The sequence below is a fragment of the Miniopterus natalensis genome, chromosome 20 (genome assembly GCF_054644295.1).
Source record: "Miniopterus natalensis isolate mMinNat1 chromosome 20, mMinNat1.hap1, whole genome shotgun sequence".
Taxonomy (NCBI): Eukaryota; Metazoa; Chordata; class Mammalia; order Chiroptera; family Miniopteridae; genus Miniopterus; species Miniopterus natalensis.
The window spans coordinates 18,198,977-18,215,078 of NC_142100.1; the positions used below are offsets into that span (position 1 = coordinate 18,198,977).

The 16,102-nt window shown below is 51.1% G+C and overlaps 1 protein-coding gene across 3 annotated transcripts in view; it reads left to right on the top strand.

Annotated features, from left to right (window-relative positions):
- Positions 1–14,436, top strand: part of TPST2 (tyrosylprotein sulfotransferase 2) — a 36,518-nt gene extending 22,082 nt beyond the window's left edge. Inside the window, exons 2-6 of one of the 3 annotated variants that reach the window (XM_087828383.1) lie at positions 5,184–6,089; positions 8,508–8,706; positions 9,384–9,434; positions 12,263–12,311; positions 13,945–14,436. In XM_087828383.1, coding sequence (XP_087684509.1) covers positions 5,248–6,089; positions 8,508–8,706; positions 9,384–9,434; positions 12,263–12,304 — 1,134 coding nt within the window. In that variant the 5' untranslated portion in view covers positions 5,184–5,247 and the 3' untranslated portion in view covers positions 12,305–12,311; positions 13,945–14,436. Of the gene's footprint in view, positions 1–5,183; positions 6,090–8,507; positions 8,707–9,383; positions 9,942–12,262; positions 12,312–13,944 lie in introns of those variants that run through there. The other 2 variants (XM_087828384.1, XM_087828382.1) reach the window with 2 other exon arrangements.
- Positions 14,437–16,102: the final 1,666 nt, after the last annotated feature.

Here is a 16,102-nt window from a genome sequence, read left to right on the forward strand (position 1 = left end):
AAAAGTTTCTGCAGCCCTGGCTGGAGTGGCTCAGTTGGCTGGGTGTCATCCTGTGCACCGAAAAGTCGCTGGTTCCGTTCCCAGTCAGGGCACATGCCTGGGTCGCTGGTTCAGTCCCCAGTTGGGGCACATGAGGCAGCCCATCAATATTTCTCTCATCAATATTTCTCTCTCTCTCTTCCCCTCTCTCTCCCCCTTCCTCTCTCTCTCAAATCAATAAAAACATATCCTCGAGTGAGGATTAATAAACAAGTTTCCACAGAGGGCGAAATTAGAAAATGAAAGCCAGCATGTAAATAGCACTCACTGTGCCAGGTGCTGTTCTAACATGTTCTAACTTATTTACACCTCCCAGCGCTTCTCTGAGGCTAGTTCCTCGTTCGCAGTGGCCGCATTTCAAGGTCCCAGGGGCCATGTGTGCATTGTTACCATCCCCATTTTACAGATGAGGAGACTGAGGCTCATAGCCGGTAAGTGACTTGCTAAGCTCACACAGCCATTGGTTGTTGGAGCTGGGATTGGAGCCCCTACTATAATTTTAAAAAATACTAGTCATTTTATTATTATGTAGAAAGATGACAATGCCATGAACGTTTGTTTTTAGGAGGAAAATACCATCGCCTACCAGTGGAACACCACCCCGGTGGCATTTTGAATCTATTTCCGTCTTGTCTTTGTGCTTTTCTTCTCTTTACCCTGTGGTTTATACTTACTGGTTAGTTAGGTCGATTTGGCACTCTCGTTTTGGCAAAGTCTTGCTCGCCTAGCACTCCCCTGGGCCTTTGTGACCTGTGAATTGGAGAACTGGGGCCCTCACCCGCCCAACACTGGGCTATTATGGGGATAAAACCAGGAAGGGCATGGCAAGCACTTGGCCCGGTGTTAAATATACAGTGAGCACAATGAATGCTGATGTTTCTTCTATGAGAAAAAGGGCTCCTTGACCCCTCCGCATGCCTCTCATTTGTCTTCCAAATCAGGGCTGTCCAACAGAAATGTGTGCAAATGGTGGGACTGTCCTAGACCCGGGGTCCCCAGACATTTTCTATAAATGTAGATGGTAAATATTTCAGGTTTTGTGCAGCACATAGAGTTTTTGTTGCTGCCTCTCTTTCTTCCCTCCCTTCCCTTTCTCCCTCCCTCCTCCTGTTCTCTTCTTTCCCTTGAAATTAAAAACCATTCTTAGCTCGTAGGCCATACTAAAACAGGCCCAGGGGTGGATTTGGCCCGAGGGCCACATTTGCCTGTCCCATTCTAGGTCCCCACTGCCCCATGCAGTAGCCACTGGCCACCAGATGGATACTGGACACTTGCAATGTGGCCAGCACAGAGCAGGAGCTGAATTCAAATATCTGTGTGGGTAGTACTCCACTTTGGACATGTGGCTCTGCCAGCCCTGTCCCTCGGCCCTGAAAGGGCCCTTCAGGCCGTGGGAGCTGCCTGGCTGGCGGGCCACTCCGGCTCTCTGGCATTTCAAGGGCTGCCTGAGCACAGCTGGGCCTGAGCCATCTCGCCTCCCTCCCGCCTCCTCCCTCCGGAAGGGCTTCAAGCACCTTCTCCCTCATTGTTTTTATTTGTTCCAAGAGGCAGGCCTCCCATTATTGGCCACCCATGCCCCAGGAGTGCCAGGCCTGTGTATTCTGTAGCTTGGAGGCTGGGGGGCTGGTTGCTGTGGTTACACCTGGGAGCCCTTCACCATCTGGGTTTAGATGTACTAATTGGGCTGGTATTTTAAAAAATTGTATAGAAGCAAGGAATCAGGGACTAGGGAGGGAGAGAGAACAGAGAAGCGTGGTAACAGCCTACACCCAGTTTATTTGCATCATGGTGCAAATAAAACAATAGCTGAGATTTCTGAGTGCTTGCTGTTATCTTATTGAAACCCCCCAGCAGCCCATTTTATAGAAGGGGAAAACCAAGGCTCAGGGAAGTGACAGTCTATGTAGACAGGCAGTCATCCAACTCCAGAGCTGCTTTCTTAACCACCCCCACCTCCTGGAATGGGACCAGAGGAGGGAAGTTGAGACTCAGATTTAGCATGGGATTCTGTGAAGTGATTTCCCCTTGTGGGCCTCAATTGCCCTTGTCCAGTCACCAGCTGGCAAGATGCAGAAGTAGGATTTGAAGTCTGAGGCTTTTACCCACCCCCCTCACTGCCAGGATGCGGGGACACCTCCCTTGACTGAATCCAGTGGGGTACTTGGGTACGGAACAGGCCCGGGTTCCTGGGCTGTACCCACTGGCCCCTCCTGGCTCTGGGGCCCCAGCTCTGGGTACTCAGGAAGCTGCCTCTGCTTTGTGGGTTGCCAGTTGCCAAGTCACCTGCTTTTGGTTCTCAGGCCACCCTCCAGGAATTTGCTGTCTTCTGCTCATGTCTGACCTGCCTGCTTTGAGCTGTTTCCCTCTGGTGGCAGAGATGGGCCTCTTGCTGGGGCAAGTTGCTGCTTCTCGCTGAGCTGCTGGGATGGGGCATTCCCACCTCAGAGGTTAGCGGGGATCCTGTTAGAAGCCACGTGGGTGAAGCTTTAGCACAGTATGTGCTCAATAAGTGTAAAAACACAAAACTCAGGGGCTGTGTTTTAAAGTGCTGTTGACGAATGGTCAGTATTAAGCAAAACTGGTGGGTTGCTAATGTTTTTCTCATTCTGTCTGTCCCTCCTGGGGGGTTTCCCCCTGGCCTTTAGTATCCAAATCACTTCTGACCCCAAAGAAGCTTGGAAGGACAGTAGTGCCCCCCAACCTGTGGTTTCACCTTTTGTGACTTCATTTACCCATGGCCCAAAATTATTAGAAAGTTCCAGAATAAACAATTCATAAGTTTTCAATTATGCGCCGTTCTGAGTAGTGTGATGAAACCTCTCACGGTCCCACTTGGGATGGAATCAGTCCTTTGTCCGGCGTCTCCATGCTGTATGCGCTCCCTGCCTGTTAGTAGTCATCGTAGTTCTCAGAGATCGACCGTCGTGGTGTCACAGTGCTTCTGTTCACGGAACCCTTATTTTAATAACGGCCCCAAGGTGCAAAAGTAGTTTAAACTTGATCACAGGTATGTGTGTAAAGGAAAACACATAGTATATATAGGGTTTGGTACTTTCCGCGGTTTCTGGTATCCGCTGGGGGTTTTGGAATGTAGTCCCCTCAGGATAAGGGGACTGCTGTATGCACATGCACGTACACACATAGTAACATGCGCACTATACCTTTCCTTTCCGAAAGAGCTTTCCCAGATTTTCCCCTTTTCTCCCTTTCTCTGCATCCCCATTGCCGTCTGTTCCCTCAAAGCTCCATTCTCTTATTCCCCACCTAGTGTCAGGAAAAAAGGTGATTATGCTAATTCAAGCTAAAGTGTGGCTGACAGTTCCCCAGGGTATTGACACCGAAATTTTAATAATTGGGCAGAATTCTAGTCTCCTGTGTAAGTGGAGAATTTCAGTGAGCACCTGAAGAAGCTGAGGGGCCCCTTGGGGGGATTTCTGAGTGGCTTTATGTCCCGTCCGGCCTCCTCTTACCCCTGAAAGTATCCCTGGAATTAGATTTCCCCATCCCAGATCCTGAATTCAGGGTACCCATGAACCCCCAACATTGTCAGCAGCCGAGTTCCTGGAGAGAGGTTTCCCCAGCTACTTCTCAATATTCAGAGCCCAGTGATCTCAGGAGTAGACTCATCTTTGCTTTGTCAGTCATTTCTAGAGCCCTCCCAGCATCTCTGAGGTCAGCAGACCCATCCCTTTGCAGCAGAGGAAACTGTGGCTTAGGTGGAGGAAGTGACTCTCCCAAAGCACATGGTCAGGAAACGCCAGGGCCTCAGCAGTCTCGACCCCGGGACTGTGTGTTCCCTTGGCTTTGGTGTCTATTTTCCACTTGCAGTGGACTGAAGGGCCCCAGGCAGACCAGCCTCTTGTGAATAGATTGGTTCAGCTGCAAACCAGGTCCTTTGGTGGTTTTGGCCGAATCTGGTGTCCAAAGAGGAATGCTGTCTCCCCGCTCCCTTCCCTCTAGACTCTTCAGCGTTTCCCAAGTTGCTGGCAGCTCCCAGGCATGTGGGTTCTTTCCTGCCTGTGACTTTGCACTGGCTGTTCCCTTTGCCAGGGACAGTGTTCCCTCTCTTCTCTACCTGGCTGCTCAGACTGCACCTGCTCATTGTTCAGAACTCAGCATGAGGGCTGCCTCCTGCAGGAAGCCTTCCCTCCCCTACTCAGTAGAGCCCATCACCCCTTCCCAGGTGTGGGTCCATGGTGTGCGTGGACTAGGGGGCTGAGGCTTACTTAGCTCCATAGCCCAATTCCTGGCACACAGTAGGTGCTCATGAAATGTTAGAATAAATGAATAACCCATTATGGTACAAACCACTCATATTTGAATGCTTCCTATGTACTGGGCACATTCCTAAGTTCTTAGGGGGTTATTTAATGTTCATGATTAATCTTTGATGTTGACATTCTTAGACCTATTTTACAGATGAGGCTCAGAGAAGTAGAGTCTGTTTCCCAAGCTCACACAGTCACACAGGAAGTAGCAGAGCTGGGATTTGAACCCAGGTCTTCCTGACTCCCTGAATGCCCAGAGACCTCAAGTCCTGACTTGGATTCTGGAAGGAGATGGGAAAGGAAATGAAGTCTCAGAAACACAGCAGGGGCAAGGCGGAAAAGGGCTGGTGTGGACGGAGGCTGGCTGTGTCCAGCGTCAGAGTCTGCATCTTCTGTATTGGCATCGGTTGCAAAATTGAAGGGCCTGCCTTGAGGGCGAACTGGGGAGTTGGGCAGATCTGTCATTTGAGGTGACCAGAGAAGGGGGTGGCTGGGCTGGATGGGCCCTGCTTTTCAAACAATCCCATCTAAAGAGTTGCCACTGAAGTCCGATCATCTTCATTAGCAGTGCCTGGGAGGGGAGAGGAGGCGGCCCTTGTGCTGAGTTCTGAACAGTGGGCAGGTGAGTTCTGAACAGCCAGGTAGAGAAGAGAGAGGGGTGTTCCTGGCAAAGGGGCAGAGCCCCTTGGGGTGGTGATAGCACCTACCCTTAGGGTGGTTGGAGGACCTCCTGAGCTGAGAAAGATGAAGTGCCCAGCTCACGGAGCCAGTGCTCTGCAGGGACTGTCAGCATCCGCACGTTTGCCGTCGGCGGAGTGTGCGTGGCAAAGGGCGCAGCTCGCAGGCCTCTCTGACCACGGTTCCCTCTCTCCCTAGATGTGAGCCCCGTGGGCCCCCTGCTGACCTGTCGCTGAAGCAGGCCCCCCACCCCAGGCCCAGCATGCGCCTGTCGGTGCGGAGGGCGCTGCTGGCGGCCAGCTGCGCCCTGGCCCTGGTCCTGGCGCTGCAGCTGGGGCAGCAGGTGCTGGAGTGCCGGGCGGTGCTGGACGGCCGGCGGGGCCCGCGGCGCGCCATGCGGCCGGAGCAGGAGGACCTGGTGATGGTGGGCACGGACCGCGTGGAGTACCGCTACAGCAAGGCCATGCCGCTCATCTTCGTGGGCGGCGTGCCCCGCAGCGGCACCACGCTGATGCGCGCCATGCTGGACGCCCACCCCGAGGTGCGCTGCGGCGAGGAGACCCGCATCATCCCCCGCGTGCTGGCCATGCGCCAGGCCTGGTCCAAGTCAGGCCGGGAGAAGCTGCGGCTGGACGAGGCCGGCGTGACGGACGAGGTGCTGGACGCGGCCATGCAGGCCTTCATCCTGGAGGTGATCGCCAAGCACGGCGAGCCGGCCCGCGTGCTGTGCAACAAGGACCCCTTCACGCTCAAGTCCTCCGTCTACCTGTCGCGCCTGTTCCCCAACTCCAAGTTCCTGCTGATGGTGCGGGACGGCCGGGCCTCCGTGCACTCCATGATCACTCGCAAGGTCACCATCGCCGGCTTCGACCTCAGCAGCTACCGCGACTGCCTCAGCAAGTGGAACAAGGCCATCGAGGTGATGTACGCCCAGTGCCTGGAGGTGGGCAAGGACAAGTGCCTGCCCGTGTACTACGAGCAGCTGGTGCTGCACCCCCGGCGCTCCCTCAAGCTCATCCTCGACTTCCTCGGCATCGCCTGGAGCGACACCGTTCTGCACCACGAGGACCTCATTGGCAAGCCTGGTGGCGTCTCCCTGTCCAAGTGAGTGGACCCCCTGACAGTCCGCCCAGATCCCTGGGCCTGAGATCGGGCCACTTGATGGAAAGATGGGCTCTGCATCTCCGAGCTGTGTGGCCTTGGGCAAGTCACTGTGTCTCTCTGAGGCTCAGCTTCATTATCCAAAAAAAGTGGGGCAATTGCTGTTTTCTTTTCCAGTAGAATCAGCAAACTTCAAATGCGCTTTGTAGTCGGGCTGCAGGGGGTAAAGGTTAAGAACACAGATTCTGCAACCAGGCTGTCTGGGTTTGAATCCCAGCTCCCGCCACTTCCTAGCTGTGTGACCTTGAACAAGTGACTCAACCTCTCTGTGCTTCCATTCCCTCATCTGTAGCGTGGGGCTATAATCTAGCTACCTTATGGATAGATACCTGTGAGTGTCAAATAGGGTGATCCATGTTAGGGGCTACTCTTATTTTTATCATTCTTAGTGTTGATACTGCTCTTATTGGAATACTCATCCTCACCATCACGACCGTTCAATAAGTGCCTGCTCTCTGGCAAGCCCTGAGTTAAGCCCCCAACAAACCTGATTCCTTTAATCGCCGTAGCAGCTAGAAGACATAGGAACTTCACTTATCTCGTTTTTACAGATGAAGAAACTGGATCTGAGAGAGGAGAAGTGACTGGCCTAAGGGCACACAGCTAGCAAAGTGTGGTGCTTGGATTTGAGCCCAGGTCTGTTGGACTCCAGAGTGTGTGCTTTCAATTTGAAGCTCCCCCTACCTGGGACCCCTCCTTCCGTCCCTTGTGTTCTGCCTCCCTCGTCCGGGAGGCCAGCCCTCTCCTGAGCCCCAGAGCACTGGAACAGTGCAGGATGAGAGGAGCCAGCTCCGTGTCTCCATCCTGATCCGGCGGAGCATCCTGGAGAACCCCGTGAAAGGGCGGCCCTTCCCGGGACCCACCTCCCTGCTGCTTTCATGGCCGCTTCCTGCCAGGCTCCAGAGAGAGTGGAAGGGGGAGAGAGAGAGAGAAACGTCGATGTGAGAGAGACAGATCCATTGGTTGCTTCTTGCATGTGCCCCAACTGGGGCTGGGGATCAAGCCTGCAACCGAGGTATGTGCCCTTGACTGGAATCACACCCAAGACCCTTCAGTTTAAGGGCCAACACTCTAACCACTGAGCCAAACCAGTTAGGGCCATAGATTTGAGATTTTGACATATTGGCTAGAGTTGAGATTTAAATCCAGGTGTTACAGACTCCAGATCCATGCTCTTCCCACCTGTCCACACCCCTTTACCCTCCCCAGTCCTCACTCCCTGTCCTGTCTTCCTTTTGCTACATCTTTTTGTTTCTGTTCTTTCCCCCCAAGTTATCTCTTAGTTGGGATGGAAGAATCTAGAAACAGGCCCTTTATCCTGGGAGTTCTCCACCCTCCATCCTGTCAGGCCCCTGAACTATACCCGGCAGGATCTCTGTGATTCAGAGGCTGGGTAAGCCAGATACAGGGGTGAGCAGGGAAGCTCACGTAAGGCAATGGTGGTTCCGTTGTTATAGCAAAAAGCTGAAAACAACCCGACTGTCCATCTTTAGGGGAATGGACAGATAACTCTGGAGGAATGCTACACAGCTGGAAAAAAGAATGCAATGAATAGAAAAAGTCACCAATACATACAGCATATAATTTTGTTTTAGAAACTACAGACAAAATCATAGATTTTCTGTGTGGGGGTTGGGGAGGGAAGGGGAGAGAGAAGCTAACACTTATTGAGACCTTACAATGCACCATATTCTCTTCTATTATTAACTCATTTACTTGCATTAACTCATTTACTTCCCAGAACAGCCTGTGAGGTGGGTGCTATCATTTCCATTTATAGATGAGGAAATTGAGGATCAGAGAGGTTCAGTAGCTCTCTCAAGGCCACACAGCTGGTGTTGGTACAGCTGGCACTTGAACCCAGATGGTCTGGCTCCTGGGCCAGCTCTTGGCCACTCTCTTATTTAAAGCACAGAAAAAGGATTGGAAGGATGTGCTCCAAAATGCCAAGACAGAGGCCCAATAGGGAGCTGATGGACTGGGAGTGGCGACCACAGGGACTCTTAGCCTTACCATTAGTGTTTTATAATTATTTCCCAAGAACAAAATATCCATCTCGGTCCCATAAAAAAAGTTATATTTAAAAAGTCAGAGACATCAGGGAAGCAGAATTTTTAAGCACCAGCAGTGGTCACTGCCTAGTACTTCCTTCTGACTTCCCGTCTCATGCTATCATCCCCATTGTACGGAGGAGGTGTGATGAGGTCAAATGACTCATCCACAGTCTCACAGTGGATGGAGGAAGAGCTGCCTGGGGACCAGGTCCCCCCAGTCTTTCCTACTGCCCCAGAGTGACTGAGCAGAGAGTCTGCCCAGGCCTGGGTCTTCGCGGTCACCCTCCAGCCTGTCCTCTCTCCCCAGGATCGAGCGATCCACAGACCAGGTCATCAAGCCTGTGAACCTGGAAGCACTCTCCAAGTGGACTGGCCACATCCCCGGAGATGTGGTGAGGGACATGGCCCAGATCGCCCCCATGCTGGCTCGGCTCGGCTATGACCCATATGCAAACCCTCCCAACTATGGCAACCCCGACCCCATCGTCATCAACAACACACACCGGGTGAGTGCATGTGCACACATGGGGGTGGGCTCTTGGGCTGTGGCGGAGTGCAAGCCCCAGCTATCTGGGAAGGCAGGCTCTTGATTCCTGAGCTATGGCCGTGGTGAATTGTATGAGTGTATTTTCGTTTTTGCTTGGGCCACAAGGAAGCTCAAAGCCAACTGTCTCTCACACTCTATAGCATCTAACCCGCAGGCCCATCTGTGCACTAATTTCACTGTATTTCTCTACTCTTACTTACCCTTTTCCCCTTCCTTCCCTAGCTGTTTGTTTATAAATTACAAGTCTTTATTGAGACTGGGCATAAATACACTATTGGTCCCTTTTTTGCCCCCAGAAGGTTTTAATGTCGATTTCTCAGACAAGTATGAGTTGAGGACAGTTTAAATTCCTTCTTCAGTTCTCCTTAGTTAAGGTGGTCAAGAAAAATGACTTTGACAAGGTGTTTTGAAAGTGTAAAAAAAGTCGGCTAATTCTGGACAAAGGAAGGGTTCCCAAGTCCATGGTCTTATTTACATGCTACTGTCCCTCCTCTGGGTTACTTTGGGTGTTGTGTTCTGACTTCCGTAGAGGCACTAAGTTAGAGGAAATACTTGGAAATGGGACTCAGGCCTGAGGAAGAGCCCTTTATATTTTGATCATATCCATGAAAATGATATTTCTCTTCTCTTTTGTAGGTCTTGAAAGGGGACTATAAAACACCAGCCAATCTGAAAGGATATTTTCAGGTTAGGAACCCCAAGGGGAACTCTGAATTCTGTTCATCCAGCTGCAGCCTGCCTTTGGACACTTCACTTCTCTGCTGGGTGATGGTTTCCCCATCAGAAAATTGGGTGGGGGTGAGGGTCGGGCCTGAGGCTGAGTGTCTGACCAGCAGGGGCCAGGTCTCAGCCGCCCTTCTGCCTGAGCCCCTCCCTTCACTGGTCTCCTGGCTTGAAAGCAGTTGGAGGGACTTGGTGACAACTTTCTGTCTTTAACCTTAGATTCAGTTTTATTTAAAGCAGCAGGCGGTTCCCAAACATGACCCAGCTCTAAATTTTCATCAGTCTACTAAAAAATGAGAGACAAGGGTCATGTGATGTGGGCGTATATGCAGAGTAGACACGCACCTGCTCCTGCATCCGCATGCACGTCCCCGTGGCTGTGCGGCTCATGCATCGGTGTCCCTGGTCCCTGGGAGGCAGTCCATGGATCATGTCAAGCACTCCCCCTGACCGACACTATAGCGGCCCTCCTTTTGGTGCTAAAGCATTCCCTTGTAAGTGAAGTGTTGGTGCTAAAAGTAGTACTTTCAATTTGTGTGTAATTTGGCAAATAAAGGGTGGACCACCCTGGGCCAGGCCCTAATTTAATTATCAAATTCAAGGAGTCTGATTGCCTGGGGGACACAGCTGCTGTGCACATCTCCCTTCTTCGGGGAGGTGTCCACACTCCCTTAGTGGGAGTCAGAGACCCATCCCTTGCCACTGTGAAAACAAAATGTTGCCAGAATTAGTCTGCCCTTGTTTCTTATCTGTTTTAACCAAGAAGACTGTGTAATAAGAACAACAAACAGAAGCTGGGTGAGGAGAATTAGCCACAATCAGAAACTCTGTTCATTTTTGCATACTGCCTTTCTTAGCTGCCCGAATGTGCATTTTTGCTGTGAGCTGCTTTGTTTTACTTTCTTAATGTTTTCTGTCTAGTGGGTTTCACATTTGCTACACAGTACTCTTCGGAATACATTATTTTTGTGGGCCACCAATGACTTCACTGTTGCCCTAAGATCCCGTACACTTTTTGGAACTATCTGGACTGATGTCATGTGTGTAGCACCCTGATTTTGCCTCTCTGAGGAGCAAAGGGTGTGTGGGGGGGGCTCTATTGAATCATCCCCTTAGAATACATTTTTAAGGAGTACAGTCAGTGGGTGGAAGGGTCCAGATCTCTTTAGGACTCTCAAACTACAAGGCTAAACTTGTTTCAAAAAGAGTTGGACCGGTTTGCAGTCCCCTGCAGTGTAGGGCATGCTCAAGACGCTCAGCTGGCCTGGGCTGTGTTTTGCTCTGCAAGGAACAAAATCCGAAGGAGTGGCATGTGCCCTGTCATCGTGGGCACTCCCACCCTCAGGAGAGCTGCCCTGCACGTTGCTTTCCGCCCCCTTTCCTCACTGCCCCCCCCGTGCACATGACTTCATTCAGGATATTGCAAAAATTGGAAATGGCCATAGAGCAACAGTTAAGTGAATGATGGCATAATTGTTCGACAGAATCATATGTAGCCATCCAAAGTGGTCATCCTGAAGCCAAAAGAACAGAAAAATATTAAGCCAGCAGAACAAAGGAGCTCACACATTAGAATTGCAGCTAATACAAGGATGTATCCTCACTCCCTGGGCTCCAAACACCCTCCTCTTCCAGGTTTTTGCTGTTTCCTCTGCTGGGAATGCTTTTTCACCCCGATCTTTGCGTGGCTGGGCTCACTTTCATCTTTGCTTAGGGTGTTTTTAAACACTAACAGCCAATTCTCTGATTCCCTGGACCAGCTGGGTATTGAATAACTCAGTTAGATTCTGACACTGACTCCCAGAGATGGCATTGGGCCCCGCAGGTCGAGGACCCAATCCCATGAGACTTTCCCACTTCAGATGCCAGCTGCAGTGGGGTGCCCAGGATGCCCTATTTCTGCCCAGACAACTACACATTTGGGGGTTTCCCACGACCCCCACCCCTCAGGATGGATAATTCTCTAGAACAACTCACAGGAGTCAGGAAAATACTTTACTTCCCACATTATCAGTTTCTTATAAAGGACACAATTTAGAAACAACCAGATGGAAGAGATGCACAGGGCAAGGTATTAGGGAAGGGGCGGAGCTTCCACGCCCTCTCTGGGAGCACGACCCTCCCGGCACCTTGGGGTGCTCACCAACCCAGAAGCTAGGGATTTCTGTGGAGGTTTTATGAAGTAGGCATGGTTGATTCAATCATTGGCCATTGGTTATTAACTCAATCTCCAGCCTCTCTCTCCCCAAAAGGTTGGGGGTGGGGTGGGGCTGAAAGTTCCACCCCTTAATCGTGCCTTGGTCTTTCTGGGGACCAGCCCCCCACCCTGAAGCTCTCTTGGGTCCCCCAGCCACTGGTCATCTCATTAGCATGCAGAAGATGCTTGTTGATCCTAAGGGTTTTAGGAGCTGTGTGCTAGGATCCCAGGACAAAGATCAGACGGTGGTTTTTCATCACAGTGCAGCTTAAACATCACGTCGCAGTGGCCTTTAATCACCGTGTGAATCACCCCAACATCAGTCACTCCTGTGGGCGCAGTGTGTTGCCTGCTGTTGGCATTACCTTGCCTGTGTGTTTCACTGTCCCTCCCCGCCTTAGAATATAAGCTACCTGAGCATGGGACTGGTCCTGTCAGGTCCACGTGTCCCTAGCACCTGGCACATAGTAGGTGTGCAGTAAATATTGGCTGGGCGAGTGTGTGTGGCTGTGATGCTGAGGGCTGAACCTCAGGGCCGTGAGCCCCTTGCCCGGCACCTGGCCCTGACCCCTTCCTCTGTGTCGTCTTCCTGCAGGTGAACCAGAACAGTACCTCCTCCCACTTGGGAAGCTCATGATTTCCAGGTAGGCCTGCGGACTTCACTGGGGACTCCCGCCCATTCTGGGCCCAGGAGTCACTTTTGTGAAAAGCTTGTGCTTTCAGAGCCTCCCTGGGGTGGAGTGCCCCCCAAGGTGGGCTGACCCAGCCCTCTGGGAGGTTTCCATGGTGACGGGCTGGGGAGCTATTTATAGAATCAAGGCTTAGTCTCTAGCCCTGGACAGGGGTGGGGGCAGGGACCAGCGCTGAGCCAGCAAGAGAAAAGGTCTGTCTGGTGTTAGGCAGGGGCCCCGAGGACCAGTGTGATGGGGGATCCTAGAACCGTTGTTGCTTAGAATGCCGTCTGCTAGTCCAGCTTCTATAAACAGCATCAGGTTTGGCCCAAAGCAATTAATGTTCTAATAATACCCACCAGCAGTCTGGTCTAAGAATAACCTCTATAGTACTGGGCCAAGTGCTCCCCCTGTGTTACTCGTTTAACCCTCAGCATCCCTGGGAGGCAGGTGACACGATGGTCCCATTTTATGGAAGAGAAAACCAAGGCCCAGAGAAGGGCTTTGACTTGCCCAAGGCAAACAATCACCACATGGCAAAATTACCCCCAAAGTCATCTCCCCGAGAGTTGATTTTAATGAACGATTTTAAGCGTATATTTATCCATCCATATTTTGGAACAGTAGTGGAACAGGTTCCGATCTTGGGTTTGAACTTAAGTCAAAGATTTAAGAACTTGCTTCAGGTTTGACTCATCCCAGCCTCCATTTTCCACATCTGGAGAATGGACGTTCATCAGTGTTCGCCTCCGAGGGTGGTCGTGAGAGGAAGGGAGCCGACGGGGGGCTGGGTGGTGCTGGACCCTCACCATGGACGTGGGCAGTAAAGGTGAGAATCCAGTGAGTGAGCTCACTCCCCATGTCCCCCAGCCCCTGACAAGGCTCAAGGAAACCTGAGGGACTTGAGGACGAACTTGCTTGGGTATCTCCCCTAGTCTTTTAAACGGAAACAGAGCTTCTAGCCCAGACTCTATTTTTAGTCTCCTTGTCCTATTTTTAAATAATCAGGATATTTTTTCATTTAAAAAAAATTCCATTTTGCACCAGCCTCAGGCCAGAGACACTCAGCCCCTGTCATTGTCAGGGTCCCCACCTTAACTCATGCTGAGACCCTGGAGTTCTATTTAAGAGCCTTCATGTGGGAAACGGGTTTCTCCAAGCTTCTCTCTTACTCTATTTCCCCTGCTCTTTTCTGCACATTTATTAGTAGAATCCTGCACGTTCTGACAGAAGCTGGAGAGATCCCTTGCTTTACTGTTTAAACAAAATACTGTATACACGGTGCGTTCGCTTATTCCTGGTATGGGGTTGGCCTTGAATCAATGCTAATCCTTCCCTTGCCTCCGGACAGTCATGGCCATCTGCTCTTCATAAATAAGAGACGTGTATCTGTGAGGTCAGGTAGGGTGCAGATTGAGATGTGAGGAGGAACCCAAGAAATGTAATTGCAGTTGTGTCTGGCCGTCTGGGCTGCAGGGAGATAACCTCCCATCTTATGCCAGTGCACGTAGCCAGCCCGTGCGTTCTGCAGTCGCACGTATAATATAAAAGCTCTGTTCCGGCATCGTCACTCCGGGCCTAACGTGGCTTTCTCCCTGCCTTTCAGATCTCTGCAAGTGGCTCTGTTGCCAGGAAGGGAAGAAACTGCATTCAAGTGGAAATCGGACCTCTAATCCAAGCATATTGCTTGCTATTAATCGCCAAAACGGGACTGCTGATGAGGAATGTATTTGCATATGTTTGCAAAGCCCGAATCATTGAGAACTTTCCCTGAAGCCCTCTCTCTCCGGACACTCTGGGGTAGAGAGTAGAGTATGGACTTAGTCCGGCTTCTGAAACGTAGGTTTTTTATATTTTTCCCCTTGAGACCTTTTTTTTAAGAAGTGGATTTGCCGCCTCCTTCCTTTGCAGGACTGCCTTGGTGGCTTTGTTTGCTGGGCCAAGGCCCGCGACCTGTGCCTCTCCTATTGACCCTTATTTTTGAATTCAGAGAATCTATTTAAAAATTTAATATATGAGGTTTTCTTTGATTCCTCCTCGGCTCTCAATTTGACAAAGAAAAAATATATATTATTTGAATAAAGTGAACAGGGACTCACTTGTCTGTGGTTTTGCATTTTGCGTTTTGTTGGGTGGACTGATGGCCAGCAAGGCTGGAGAATGGGTCCATGCCAGGCACAGCCCCACCTGTGTCTGTGCCCCCCCCCAGGGCACCTTCCGGTTTGGTGATTTGCTAGCAGGGCTTACAGAACTCAGAAAACCCATTAGACTCATGTTTGTGGTTTATTACAGCGAAAGGATATGGGTTAAAATCAGCAAAGGTACATCAGGCAAAGTCCAGGAGAGACCAGGCCTGAGCTTCTGGTTGTCCTTTCCTGGTGGAGTCTTATGGACGCGCATCCTTGTCGCAGCAATGCTGTGTGACAGCACATATTCAGTGTTGCCACCCAGGAAAGCTCACCTGAACCTCGGTGTCCAGCATTTTTTATTAGGCAGCAGTCACGTGGGCATAGGGCAACCACGTGACTAACCTTAGTTACTTTGTTTCCACTCCCTCTAGAAGTCAAATGACATAGTAGCCTGACCCAGGGTCCCCATCATAAGTCACCTTGTTAGCTCCTGGAGTGGCCTAGGGTCCCAAGTATTCAAAGACACTCTCATTAGACAGAATATCCCAAGAGCTTAGAGGTGATCTCCCAGAGCTGGTCAAGGGTCAGGCCTTTCTTTGGCATATGCAGGGTGTGAACTCTCCAAATCTGCTGAGTTAACCCTTTACTGCTCAGCCCCCAAATGCTGAGAGATCGACTGGGCTTGGAACAGTTTTGCGTCTTTAAAGATTAGTTAACAGTGAAGCCTTGGGAAGGAAGTGACTCAGGCTTTGGGACATGGGGTTTTGGAGTCAGGCCAGTTTACCAGCTGCGTGGCTCAAGACTGTTTCTTCACCTGTAAAATGGGGAAGTTAAACTGTCCGGGTTTACTAGGAGGGACTGATGGTGACGAGAGCAGCGGTGCCAGGGTGTGATGGGCCCGCAGTGTGAAACAGTGCCTGTCCCTCCTTGATCTTGAGACTGCGGTGAGGTGGGCAGCTGGTGGAGTTACGAGCACAGGACGCTCATGGTCAACACTCCCTGGGAAGCAGAGGACATCCAGCCTTGTTCATTGTTCCACTTATTTTTGCTGTGAAACCAGCCAGCCCAACACTTAGTGACCTAACACAATTGATTGTGAAGTCCCTCAGCTCTGGGAGTTTACTAGAATGGGCGGGGTGGCTCTCACCGCCAGATGGTGGCTGGGACTTCTCTCACCTGGAGGCTTCTTCATTCACATGTCTGGTGCCTGGGCCGGGCTGGTTGGAGCATTAGAGGCTTTTACGGGGCATCTTTATATCATGTAGCCTCTCCACACAACTAGCTTGGGCTTCATCATGGCATGGCGGTCTCAGGACCAGCAGACCTCTGATACGGCAGCCAGCTTCTCCCCAGAGCAAGTATGGCACGAGACTGGAAGCAGCACAGCTGCCAGTCAGTCAGGTAAGGGATATGCCTGGAACTGGCCCAGTGTCCCAGTATCACACTTAATTTGTCAAACAGTCACAGGGCTCTCCCACATTCAACAGCATAGAGAAATGGACTCTTGATGTTGTCATGATGCAGAAGATCATGAGGCAAGACCATGATGCAGAAGAGCATGAGGGGTGACAGATGTTGCAGCCATCTCTGGAAAACAGAATCGGCCACAGTCATCATAAAAAACAATTGATCAGC